Source organism: Xyrauchen texanus, chromosome 35 (assembly GCF_025860055.1).
Source record: "Xyrauchen texanus isolate HMW12.3.18 chromosome 35, RBS_HiC_50CHRs, whole genome shotgun sequence".
Lineage (NCBI taxonomy): Eukaryota > Metazoa > Chordata > Actinopteri > Cypriniformes > Catostomidae > Xyrauchen > Xyrauchen texanus.
In genome coordinates this window covers 8,806,051-8,820,490 of record NC_068310.1, presented here as the reverse complement: position 1 = coordinate 8,820,490, position 14,440 = coordinate 8,806,051, and the positions used below count along the sequence as shown (strand labels likewise).

General features: G+C 39.1%; 1 protein-coding gene across 2 annotated transcripts in view; it reads right to left on the bottom strand.

The window, feature by feature from the left end:
- Positions 1–14,440, bottom strand: part of LOC127628723 (neuron navigator 1-like) — a 146,927-nt gene that overhangs the window by 94,655 nt on the left and 37,832 nt on the right. Inside the window, exon 3 of one of the 2 annotated variants that reach the window (XM_052105553.1) lies at positions 11,312–11,659. In XM_052105553.1, coding sequence (XP_051961513.1) covers positions 11,312–11,659 — 348 coding nt within the window. Of the gene's footprint in view, positions 1–11,311; positions 11,660–14,440 lie in introns of those variants that run through there. The other variant, XM_052105551.1, reaches the window with a different exon arrangement.

The following is a 14,440-nucleotide window of genomic DNA, read 5'->3' as shown; positions in this document are numbered from 1 at the left end:
TTCTATTATTATTAACAATACTTTTAAACAGTTCTACTCTGTTCTCTATCAGTCTCAACATTCTTCCCGAAAACATGATTTTATGGTATCATTCTTTGATCGACTAACCCTCCCTGTTGTTTCAGAAGACCAGAGAGAACTTCTCAATGCACCTATTTCAAGAGAGGAAGCTATAATCGCACTCCATAGTTTGAAGTCTGGAAAATCTCCTGGGCCTGATGGCTTTGCATGCGAATTCTATAAAGAATTTGAGCACGTGCTCCTAGACCCTCTATTAGCCATGCTCAATCATTCGTTCTTGACTGACAGGCTACCCCCCTCGCTTCGCGAGGCAAATATTTCTCTTATTTTAAAAAAAGGTAAGGACCCAGAAAATTGTGGTTCCTATAGGCCGATCGCTTTGCTTAATTCAGACTTAAAACTGTTATCTAAAATTTTAGCGCTAAGATTGGAAAAGGTTCCGCCATCTATTATTCATGAAGATCAGACAGGGTTTATCAAAGGTAGAAGTTCCACCCATAATGTCAGGAGGCTTTTAAACATTATCGAACTTTCCCACAACTTCAGTATTAGCTCTTGTATTCTGTCCCTAGATGCGGAAAAAGCTTTTGATTCTGTGGAATGGCCGTATCTGTTTTACACGCTGGAAAAATTTGGCCTTGGGGGATACTTCATTAAGTGGGTGCGAACACTCTATAAAGATCCCCTATCCGCGGTTATTACCAATGGTCATAAATCTGATAATTTCTCTTTGTTCCGGGGCACTAGGCAGGGATGTCCCCTCTCTCCATTGCTCTTTGCAATTGCAATGGAGCCATTTGCTCAGAGGATAAGAGAGAGTGATGCTGTGACGGGGGTGTCTCTGGGAGATTTTCCGGCTACAAGATTAATTTCTCTAAATTAGTCGCCCTATTTATAGGGAATAAAAAGTCCATAAACCAACCCCCCTCCTTTCCTTTTTATATTCCAAGGAAGGTTTTACTTATTTAGGTATCAATATAACCGCTACTTTTAGGAAATTATACAATGCCAATTTTACGCCAGTGCTCAATAAAATCCGAGATGATTTGACCAGGTGGATGACTCTCCCCTGTCTTGGCTGGGACGGGTTGCTATGATAAAGATGAATGTCCTACCTCGATTACTGTACCCAATGCAGATGATTCCTATTTTAATGTCCAATAAGGTTATAAAAGAGTTGAATGGGTGGCTAAGTTCATTTATCTGGAGCAAAAGAAAACCTAGGTTGAAATTATCCAAGCTTCAGCTCCCTGGTGCAAAGGGCGGTTTGGATCTCCCAAATTTTAAACTGTATCAGCTGGCTTGCCAGCTTAGATTCATTGTTGAGTGGCTTAACGAAGACCCTAAATCAGTTTGGCTCGATCTTGAATCTGCACAATCCAAATGCCCTTTGCAAAACTTGCTGTTTGTCTGTGATTCCAAACTGAAGAGAGCTATGTGTGACAATCCTTTAGTACGTAATACTCTCAAGGCATGGCGCATAATTCAAAGATTAGAAGATAGGATTGATACAACATCTCCCCTTTTGCCAATCCTGAACAATCCAGAGTTTCTGTCAAGTACTATGGACTCTGGTTTCAACCTTTGGCGGGCTAATGGCATATGTAGGATAGGTGACCTATTTGAGGAGGGATCACTATTGCCCTTTGATAGTATAGCCTCAAAATATAACTTACCTAGACAACATTTTTTTAGATTCTTGCAAATTAGAGATTATATATTTGGAAGTACTACACTTACTTCCAAATATTCATACTCAGTAATTGAGAAGATACTTTTAAACCCTCCTACGCAAAAGTTGATCTCCTTCTTCTACAAAGCCCTAGGCTCCTATGGTACAGTTGATACCTCACACCTCAGATTAACTTGGGAAAGAGAGCTTGGGGTGGATATCTCGGAGAATAAATGGGAGACGGTTTGGTCTCTAGCCAATAGGCTTTCAGTTTGCAATAGAGCAAGAGCCATTCAGCTTAGGATCCTCCACAGATTACATATTATGCCTTTTCTAAGATACAAATACAATCCAGCTCACTCACCACTTTGCCCCAAATGTAAATCTGACAGAGGAGATTATATTCACTGTTTATGGGATTGTCATGTGATTCAGACCTACTGGTCCAGAATTGTGGCTCAATTGAACAACATCTTAGGTCTGGCCTTGGATCCTGACCCTTTGTCTCTCCTCCTGGGTTTCCCATGTAAGCTTATTTCTAATAAGCATAAAAGACGTCTCTTTAGCCTACTAACTTTTGCTGCCAGGAAGAACTTACTAATGTCGTGGATCAGCGATAAACCCCCCTCTATGAAGGAATGGCATTCAATCATTAGAGAGACTATCCCTCTGGAACTTTTAACATGTTTTATTCACTCTACAACTGACACTTTCATTCACACTTGGACACCATACTTGGACAGTATCAATGCCTCTATTTGTGATATTCTAAGGTTTGGTATGGTATAATGCCTTGTTGTTATTGTATGTACACTTATGCGTTTATTTTTGTTGTGTGTCAGGCTTCTTATGTTGTTTTGTTTTGTGTTTGTTAAACAAGAAAGCAATAAAAAAAATAAAAAATAAAAATTAAAAAAAATTACTCAAGTAGAAGCAAAAGTAATAATGTTAAAAATGACTTGAGTAAGAAAATATCCAATAAAAAGAATACTGAAGTAGTGAGTAACTAGTTACTTTCACATATAATGTCATGGATGTATACTCTCCTATATTCCAGTACATTTGCATTACGTGCAACATTTGCACGTAATGTGGATGTTTACAAGGATTTATTCAGTGGCACTGATATGTTGCAGCACTGATATAAAAATGCAAACTTAGAAACTGAGGTCATAAGAGCCCAAAGTTACAGATTCACGCTGAAAACGAATGAGTATCACCATGACACAGACAAGCCCACATTGTCACAATCTCTAAAACTTACCTCACTGTGTTTTCTTTAATTGGAGCTGCAATTTAATCTTGAAATATACCTTTGTCTTAGTGTAAAATGAAGGCATTGTGTCGAGTGAAGAAATGTTTGTTTTACGGGCTTGCTGCAGTAGTCTTGAATGCGACTCAAGTGACAGCGTGCAGCTGTGAAGTTCCGCTGTTATAAGAGGCCCATTAAAAAATCTCAAGTTACGCATTTATTAACACTTATTAAATTAAAACCTGTAATGTAACAACAGGTACGCTACCCATTAAAACATCATAAAAGTTATTTTTTTCAAAACAGTTACACAAGAAAATGTAACAGAGTAAATGTAGCACATTACTACCCACCACTTGAGTATATGGCATGTCATAAAACATTTAGCATTATTGAAATTGCACATGTAGTTAGCACAAGGTTGCCAGTGGGTGGCCTCTGAAGAACTTTAAGACTTAGCTCCTACTGTGGGATTTAGATACTTGATCCCAGGGTTGGGAAAAGTGCAGTATACGGTATACTTGACATATGCCGAGGATCCAGAATGACCTTTTTACCTCTCTTGCTAATTCAGACTTGAGTTCACAAATTTGGCACGTCTGTGCTGATTTACTTTAGACAAAATCTGTATACATTGACTGAATTTGAAAACACTGCCTCCAGAGGCTGAAGCGGTAATTGTTTGAGCAGATAAACAAGTGTGACATCCATTTATATCCAGGAGAGGTCACCAGGAGCCAGTTGTAAAAATAATTGTTTTCAGCTGAACAGGGTGTAAAACAGTGAAGAAAGTTTTTTTTATTTTTTTTAATCTACCTCCAACCAAAACCCAAATTTAACCATAACAGAGACAAAATGCAATGTTAGGGATACAAATGCAACCTCCTTATCACGCTTGTGATTGTTTATACAAACATGATTACTTCCTCATTTGAATGGGGATTGATCGCTACTCATACCCCTTTGCGCGATTAACTTCGACACACAAGTTCTGGTCCCATGAAATCCAGGCAGTAATTGTGTTAACAAACAATGGTGAGTGTGATTTCGGGGGTTGCATTTTTGCTCTAAAATTGCATTCTTAATAAAAAAAATAAAAAATGTTTTATCAATTGTCACACATTATACATACATTTCTGCATATACATGATGAAATTATTTATTTTTCACATATCCCAGCTAAGCTGGGGTCAGAGTACAGGGTCAGCCATGATACGGCGCCCCTGGAGCAGATAGGATCAAGGGCCTTGCTCAAGGGCCCAAGTGGTGTCTTGGTGGTGTTGGGGCTTGAACCTCTGACCTTCTGTTCAGTTACCCAGAGCCTTAACCACTGATCCACCACTGCCCTATAATCCACTAACAGTTAGCTTTAGTGGAAGATGAATGGTTAAGTTTTTCTTGACACACATTAATTCCCATAGGGGAAAAAATCTAAAAAAAAGAAATTAGATCTTTGCTATTTTTCAAAAGCAAGAGTTACATTTAATTAACCCGAGACGTTTCTGCTGTTAAAACTCATGTATTATTTGAGCTGTAAATTTGTTTAAATTGTCATTTTTTTACAGTGATTTTAGGGTTTGTTGACATTACATCATCATGGCAAAGAAGTTACTTTACATAGAAAAGGTTAGGAAGCAATTTAATCACACTAAAATCATGTTAACACATGTATTTTTATGACTTGTGACTATACTTTTAAAACAGTGAGTAGTTTGTTTACGGATTGGCCCAATTCAATTCCATTGCATGTGCCTCACTGTACCACATATTTTTGCTTTATTTAAAGAAAAGGGGGGACGGTTCAAAATACATTTTTGTGGTTATCAATATTACATCACAAATGTTGTCGATTGAGTTTAACTTGTACTGAACCTGGAATATTCCTTTAAGTGTCCTTCTCATGTTTTCCACAAAGAAAAACACACCACTCCTCTCTCAATGATTTCAGAAGAGATTTCAACAATGTCTCAAACTGTGCTCAGATTGGCTCCCAAAATTTGAAATCAAATGTCAGATTTAAATTGAATCTTAAAGAAATGTATCATCAAATTCTTCCAAAACCAAATTCTAACCACATTAAAGTCACCTATAGACATGGATCTATTAAGGAACTTTCAGAGAAACATCAGAGAAACTTTTATATTTTAAATGTCCTGAGCACTGAAAGAGCAACTTTTTCTAAATATTTTGTGTTTGGACACTTAAAATCACACTAATTAATCATTTCAATTAAGCCTTAATGGCACGAAAAAAATATACAGTGGCAGCCAAATGTACTTATGTACCAAAGGCACTTCTCACACACCTTACAGTCTAGCTGTTCCCACAAAAGCTCAATGGGGTTAAAATCCATAACACTCTTTTCCAATTATCCACTGTCCAATGTCTGTTTCTTTGCCCACTCTAACCTTTTATTTTTGTTTTCAGTTTCAAAAGTGATTGAATGTACATTACATTTATATAGCACTTTTCTGACACTACACTGAAAGCCCATTACACAGTGAACATGGGAATCTCCTTAACCACCACCTGTGTGCAGCATCTACCTGGATGATGCAACAGCAGCCATAGTGCACCAGTACACTCACCACACATTAGCTATTGGTGGAGATGAGAGAGTAGAGTTATAGAGCCAATAAGTGGATGGGGATTATTAGCAGGCCATTGGGGGGAATTTAGCCAGGACACCAGGGTTACACCCCTACACTTTATAAGAAGTGCTCTAGGATTTTAATTACCACAGAGAATAAGGACCTCAGTTTAAAGTCTCATCCTAAGGACACTGTCATTTTACAGTACAGTATCCCCATCACTATACTGGGGCATTATAACCCACACAGACAGGAGGGTGAGCACCCCCTGCTGGCCTCCCTATTACCTCTTCGAGCGGCAACCTTAGTTTATCCAGGTACAGGCCAGGCTCAACCCTGCTTAGCTTCAGTGGGCAACCGGTCTTGAGATACAGGTTGATAAGTGGCTTTTTCTTTGCAATTGTTCCCATAAGACCTGCACCCCTGAATCTTCTCTTTACTGTTGTACATGAAACTGGTGTTGAGCAGGTATAATTCAATTAAGCTGTCAGCTGATGATGTGTGAGGCATCCATTTCTCAAACTAGAGACTCTTTTGTAGATATCCTCTTGTTTAGTTGTACATCTGGCCTTCCACATCTCTTTCTGTCCTTGGTAGAGCCAGTTGTCCTGTCTTTGAAGACTATGGTATAAACCTTTGTATGAAATCTTCAGTTTTTCCTTCATTCCACAAATAAATGACTGACTGATGAGTTTCTAGAGAAAACTGTTTCTTTTTTACCATTTGTGACCTAATATTGACCTTAAGACATGCCGGCCTATTGCATACTGTGGCAGCTCAAACACAAAGACAATGTTAAGCTTTATTTAATGACCCAAATAGCTTTCAGCTGTGTTTGATATAATGGCAAGTGATTTTCTAATACCAAATTAGCAATTTAGCATGATTACTCAAGGATAAGGTGTTAGAGTGAAGGCTGCTGGAAATGGGTCCTGTCTAGATTTGATAAAAAATGACTTTTCAAATAGTGATGGTGCTGTTTTTTTTTACATCAGTAATGTCCTGACTATACTTTGTGATCAGTTGAATGCCACTTTGGTGATGAATGTACCAGCAAAAACTGTACATTATTCCAAACCTTTGGCCACCAGTGTGTGTGTGTGTGTGTGTGTGTGTGTATATATATATATATATACGTATATATATACACATCTATTAATTAAGTGCTGAACACTTTCATTGTCACATAATTTACTTTACTTTGAATCACAGCTAACTGAATCAAGTGCCTTTGATATGTTTGTCACAACAATGGCTGTTCCCACTTAAAACCACTGACCTAAATACACACACACAGACACACTCCCACACACACTCTCCTACAAGTCGTCTTTGTCTAGTTCAAAACCAACACACAGCTATGTTGATGGCTTTGTGGGGTGGTGTTGCTATAGCAACAGGCTAGAGCCGCACAAGGTGGCGTCAGAATTTCCTGTCCTGCATCAGTTAGCATGGGCACAAGAGAGTGAACCCCTACTAAATATCTAAAATACATCCCCTCATGACACTTCACACAAAAGGCACACACACCTCATTGCCGAGCAGCATTCAGGAAATGCAATGTCTGAGCCATATTTATTATTAACCGGCTGCATACCCTGGGGCGAATTCACTTAATGTTTTCCACTTTTGTGCACAATATTTGAGCGCAAAACCTGTGTGCTTATCCATAACCACTCACAATCCAACTTAATAAAGTGCTAAATGCATTTATTTAGCTCTGCGCCGTATTTAAATAAGAGTCATTGTAATGTTTTTAGTGCAAACACGCCTCCTGTCTTTGTACATTTGGCATTTTATAGACTGCGACTTATTCACAAAACTTTGCACTATTTGCCTGCCACATTTAACGGTACGCCATTCCCACCCATAGAAAGCGGAGGGTAAGCATATATTTGCTAAAAAGAGATGTGTGCTTATATTTTATATTGATAACAGCAGCAGTAATTCATCAAATAATAATGAAGACAAGTGTTAACCGGGCATATACCCAGATGTGCAGCGTATTTGAACCCAGTTTTACTGTTTTAAAAAGCCAACTCAGATGACTACATCGTACTAGTATCCAAACCTAGCACTCAAATCTGACCTGAAGAATCGGGAATTGGGCCATGCAAATTGTGTTCAGAACTACATTATTGGGTGTTTTTTAACAATTGATGCCAATGGAGTTTGACGTATACATGTTGCTTAGATAACAGCATGACACTCTTACAGGCATAAACATACACAGTACACACAAATACTTCATAAAATAGACAATTTTAAACTAGACTGAGCTCTCGTTCTTGATAGTGTAGCAGTGTGAGCAAGAGACAGACACAGTGGGTGTGGTGTCCAGCCTCGGAGAGGCATTTATTAAAAATGATAATAAACATAAATATTCAAAATATTATTATTATAAAGTGAAAATAACATGTCCATGGGGAAATGTGTCCAAATGAAAGGGTGATCTGAAATTCTCGTGGTGAAATGGGGCTCAGTGCAGGAAGGGGAGTGATCATGGAATGGCCCAGGCGTGAGTGGGATCCGACGGCCACAAACGTTCCCCTCCTGGGTACGTGGTGTGGTGTTTTTGGCGGCCTGTCTTCCCAGGCCTGCGGGAGATGAGAGGGGAAGGTGGCCCGGCCTCTAGCCTGTCGGCCACAATGCGTGCTGTCCTCCCTGGTGACACATCAAACTCACGCTGGAGGTCCAAGGAACGGGTTTGACTATGCATGTAGTTCAAGCCGCTCCTTCCCTGCTCAGATCCTGGGCCTGTGAGGATGCCAGTGTGTGCACACGTGGAGAATAGAAGCCGGCTCCATGAGAAGTGGCGCACTCTACGTTTATTTGGCGGCGGTGACGAGGCTAAACACACATCAGGTGTGCCTCGTTCCCCCGCTGCCCAAACGAGGCTTACAAACTATGCGCCTCTTCTCTCTCCTGCCCACTCCCATTTTTTGAGGCACTCCTTCGGGCCCAGAGTATGAACGGCAGGGGAAGTCCAGATCATGGCACAACAACTTCAGGTTGCCGACCTACTGGACTACGAGATGTTGAAGAAGTACATACTGCAAATGGTCAGCCGCAGCCCAGAAGATCTCATCAGGGCTTCTGCTCCTTGACGCTGCCCGTTTGCCTTTGCTCAGCAGCTTCGTGATGCCTGCCAGTGGTGGGTGCTGTCTAGGGAGAACAGCGACGCAGATGATGTGATCAATTTGGTGGTGCTGGAGCAGTTCGTCTCCTGGCTGCCAAAGGGGAAGGCTGAGTGGGTCCAGTGCCACCAGCCGAAATCGCTGGACAAAGCGGTCCAGCTGGCGGAAAACAATCTGGCGGCATTCCCACACCCTTCCCCGCCCCCGTTGCCTCATCCCCAACAGGATCCTTGTTTCATTATGAAGATTTTTCCAGGACATTTGAAAAAGTCTTCCAGCAGAACTTTGAATGAGGGGTCAAAACTAGATCCACCCCTTGCCTATTTTAGGGGGTCTAATTACATTGCAAACTCTTTAATCAAATGACTGTTTTGTGCATAACTTGGTCCAAAGAATAGAATCCAATAATAATCTGGAATAATGTTCATAAATTGAAGTCTGTTTGTGGGTCACGGACATGTGTCTATTATTGCATATAAAAATCAGCTCTCTCAGAAAAAGCACAAGGCACTGATTATGTAAGGGCAACCGGGTATTGCTATGATGGGTTTGGCATAAAAATCTCCACTTAATTTAACTGCATTTAAATGGTAATGCATGTACTGTTTAATCTGAGTTAACTATTCCTTGAAAAAAACACTCAGAACAATTTAGTAACCAACTAGCATCCATCCAAATGATGTGTCAGGGATATTCTTCAAGAAAATGACTTGAATTTGAATCCATTTAGCAATTTGTCAACTTTGAGCAACTTCCTGCTCATTAACACACTGCATTCATCTTATTACAGTAATGTGCAGAGCAGACAGAAGACGACAAATGATAAAAAAGATTAAATATAGTATGAAACAGAGGTATTTGGATATGGTTCCCATGGCAACATGTATACCTGGGTAGAGGATTTGTGAAGACCCATGATGAAAGCGCTCATGGAGGTTTAGATAACTGAGCTCCTACAGTGTTTAGAGAAATCTGTCACAATTTAAGTGTTGTATGTGCAGTCAGGATTGCTTCAGGAGGATTTCTCATAAGAACCCAGAGGAAAATGTTATTGGTTAGTGGTTGCTCAGTTCAGGAGAATCAGAGCTCGTTTTATAGGTCATATATGTACCATACAAGATGAAAAATTATGGCACATATAACTTTTTGCTGCATTTGGTGCTGACCTGTCCTTTACACTCTTTTATTTAGCTTCCTGTATTTGCTCTACAAATCCCACAGAAAGGCAATTAATGTTAAGCTTTTTAAATGATTCATTGTTGGGTGAACTATCACTTTAAGTTAACAGTTGCAGGTACCACTTGCCATTTGTTAGTGCTATGTTCTCAGATCAGTTGAGCTGCTGTTTTCATACAAGAAAAGAGTTGTTTTAGTATTATATAGTGCTTTGTTCATAGCATTAGGTTTAACAGGGGACTACTGAGGTAGACTACATATTTGATTTCAAGTGGTGTCAACTACCACAAGGTGAAGTAGTAAGAAATGTGTTCTGCTTGATTGCGACTTTCTCACTTTGAAGTGGCTGACTCGGAAGCTGTTGACAGAGATTCCCCATCACACAAAACCAACAGCGCAGGTTAACAGAGGGCAATTTCTAAGCTTTTCTTGGCTAGAGCAAACACATCTCATTTCCACAATAATTTCCTAGATTTGTGTGCACAAAAACTGCCACATAAATACACGCGCATTTAGCACTACATCTCCAAACAAAGAACTGTCCCCCACACAGAGCAGCTGCTCGCACAGGAATGAATGCATTCAGATTCATCAGGGGTTTGACACTGAAAATGAGGGCCGGCTCTGCATGGGGCCCCTTAGGGTGAAAAAGGCAGCCCTATGATGGGTAACTGAAAATGATCCACATATAACTCCTTAATGAGGCCCTCCACTGATTGTGACATGATTGCTCACCAGGGGCAGCGAATCAGCCTGCATGGAACCGAATTTACCTTAATTTGATTAATTGGAGATAAAAAGCTTTTATAGGACATACCTCCATGTGTAAAGCATTGTACATGAGAAAATAAAGTTTACAGAGAGCCAACTACTTCTTATTCTGTGTACTGTATATACACTGGGGTCCAAAAGTGAGACCACTAATGAAAATGCTTCCTCATACAATTTATTATAATTATTATTCTCATTATAAAATAATATTCTCAATTAGACTTTTGAAAACATTAGATTACATTTTCTGTATTTCTTAGTACTTGGTACAGTATGTGACTTTTCCTTTAATAAATTGCATGTACTCAAGTTGAACTCAAGTTTGTGCAAAATTTTATTATTATTATTAATATTATTATTATATATATATATATATATATATATATATATATATATATATATATATATATATATATACCATTTTATATTCTAATTATTCATTGTTAATATTATCATAAGTGCTATTTACTTGTTCTCTTTTAACCTCTTTTAAACTGTGCCGTTACCCAAAATGAATAATGTTTATTGAATTAATCACAATTAATCATATATATCAATATTTGATGAGAAACCAATATATATACTGTATATTAATTCATATAAATATTCTACTTGGTCTCAATTTCACAATAATAAAGCTACTCAATAATATAAGGATGGCCAGAAAACAGTAAAATGAACAAACACTTACCCATTAGTTAGGTCATCATCATCGACATCTACATCATCATCATCTTCTGCTTGACTCTTTTCCGTCAGGTTGGTGTCACTAAGGTAACCAGTCTTGAGGTCAGCCATGTCATCGTCAGCGGCTTCCAGGCCCTCGATGAGGTGCATGCGCTGCAGGTGGCTGATCTGTGTTGTTGCGCGGATAGGCAGTGAGTGGGCAGTGACCCTCGAGGAAGGGGCGTCTCCAGCTTGCAGACGCGGGCTAGACTGGCCTTGGCGCCAGGAGAGAGGGGAGGAATGGTTGGACAGGCTGGAGATGCTGTGCGCGTTGGTTTCATCGCTGTCGTAGCACATGCTGCTCTCAATACAGCTGAAAGATAATGATAAAAGACGTTTAATCTTTGTTTGTGTTCTGCAGAATAAGTAAGTCATTCAAAGAAAGAAAAAGAAAATCTAAAAGTAAACAATTATTTTAATGTAAAAAAGTAGGGTGGGATCTGATTTTATCCAATGGCAATTGAATACAATTTAAAATGATTGAAAATCAATCTGTTTCACATCAGAATTGAGTGCAATGACTGGTGGGGAGGGATTGAAAAATAACAGGGCATCGGTGACGACAGACAAAAATAAAAATCTTTTCAGAGCAAGAGGAGGTTATTTAATTTTAATTAAAAATAACAATGAATCATACGCAATAAAAGTAGGAATGTGCATTAAGGGGAATTCACACTGGCAATTTTTCTGAAACAGAGCACAGTTCACATGAAAAGTTGTTAATATGAAATCTGTTTTGCGAACCGGGGAGCAGACCATGGTACCTTACCCGAGACTACCTGTAGGAGGTGGTAGCAATTCTTGAAAAAGACAGTTGGCGAACATCAGATATAGTCGCCGCCTTCTTCAGGTCTGCTGAATTAAGACATGTGACACAGAAGCACATGTGTCGCTCACACTGGTGTGCATAATGTAGCGACCCGCATTGTTTTTTCCATCATGTGCAAGTTTGTAATGTGATGAAGCAATTTGATGACGGAAAAGAACTGGGGTTCGAGAGAATTTGAAAGAATCTGGAACCAGACCAACACTGCTGGAACAATCGCACTCGGATTTGGACAGCAGCAAACGTGTCCAGTATCAAAACCACCTGAGAAAGTAAATTAAATCAAATTATATTTCTTTCAACTGTTGAAGTATTTTGCTGTCATCAATAACAAAGATGCACATGGATCCATTTTGCCATATAAGCAAGTCAGAAGACAGTGGTTATCTCGTAACTTTGGTAATTCCAACACGACTGGGTTTAACTAGAGAAAACATCTTCACTGAGGTATTCCGGAGACATTAAAGCCAATAGCTCATTTATCACACCAGATGTAACCATCAACACACCCCACACACACACACACTCATTTAATCAACAATTTAAGCCTCATATCTGTCTTAGATATCTTAGCTATACATAATGTGTAAGTGTGTGTGTAGTCTCTATATTTCACTGGTAAGTGATACATCCTCCATGGAGACACAGGCAAATATGAAGGTATGTCTCATTTCCTTCATGTGTGCCATACACACTGCTCATGCTTTCTACAGGAAGTGAATCGCACACACAATGACCCTCGGCTGACCGAGTACCGATTAGACACCTGTCACCGCTAATATATATAAACCCCTCGTCTGCATAAACTCATATCCTAGAGTTGTGTGTCTGCCCTGTGCTGATTTTAATGCCCTTATTTGTTTCCAGGTGCCCAGGTTTTTTAGGCCCATGCACTGAAAGTGCGGAGACCCTGTTTTTGTTCTAATAATTATTATTATTAGGGCCCAAATACTGTAAGTGCAGAGACCCTTCTGTTATTCTAAGTATTATTATTAGTAGGGCCCAAGCTCTGAAAGGGCGGAGGCCCTATTGCTCTTCTAAGGATTATTATAATTTTTTTTCAAGGTTTCGGGGGCTTTTTGGGGCACTTAACATGCTCAAAACTCATGAAATTTTGCACACGCATCAGAGTCGTCGGCCATTAGGGCTCTGTAGAACCACCTATAATATGGGCATGTTCGGGGGACTCTGTAGCACATCCCTTTTGAGCTACAGTCACCAAACTTTGTACATATCTAGATCTCATCTAGCTGGACAACTTGTTTGCTGACCATCATAAGTTCAACAAGAAGTCTGTCAAGGCAGTCAAGAGGATATAAAGTCAGAAATATGAAGTTTGCCTTATATAAAAAGTTATGGTTTCATTTTAAGTCAGAATTTGTTTTACTCATAACATGCAGGTCAATTAAATGAATTCAGTCACTGCTTCAAGTGTTTTTGATTCAGAGAAATAAGTCAGCTCAAAAGAGTAATTTGTTATGGAATCACACAATACTGGTCCTGCTGTATGTTTTTGAATTCACTAAAAAGAATCAGATCATAAGAGTAATTTGTTTGGGAATCGGACTCCACTGGACACACTGTGTTTCACAATGCAGATTTAAAAGTATTTGATCATAAGAATAATTGGCTAAAAAATCAGACTAGACTGGTAGTGTTGCATGTTTCGTGCTGTAGATTCAAAAGAACCGGTTCATAAGAGTAATTCGTTCAGGAATTGGACGATGCTAGACACACTATGTTTTTGATGCACTAAACAGAACAGCCCCATAAGAGTCATTTGTTTAGGAATCAGATTACACTGGTAATGCTATGTGCTTTGTGCTATAGAAACAAAAGAACTGGCTCATAAGAGTCATTTGTTCAGGAATCGGACTAATCTGGATGCACTGTGAGATTCACAGATAGTTGTGGTATTTAAAAAAATATGGATTAGTTCTTGGTACCCTATTTATCTTGTGGCTATACTTTTAAAAACACAGTGTATTTTAACATTTATTCCAGTGCAATTGCCCCATAGACTTCCATTAGTGCATAAGTGCATTACTGTACACAATTTTTACTTGTTCTTAAGAACTAAAGGGCAAGTTAAAATTATGGCACATCAACAACATGTAAGAAAACAGAGCTTAAACCTTGTTTTGAATATGGAACATTCCTTTAATACCTACAGTGCACAATACAACTGTGTTAGTTAAATCGAATTACAAGTTTATCGCAGATTTCTGAAGATATTTCCTTTAAAGAGCAAAGCTCTAAGTAAAATGT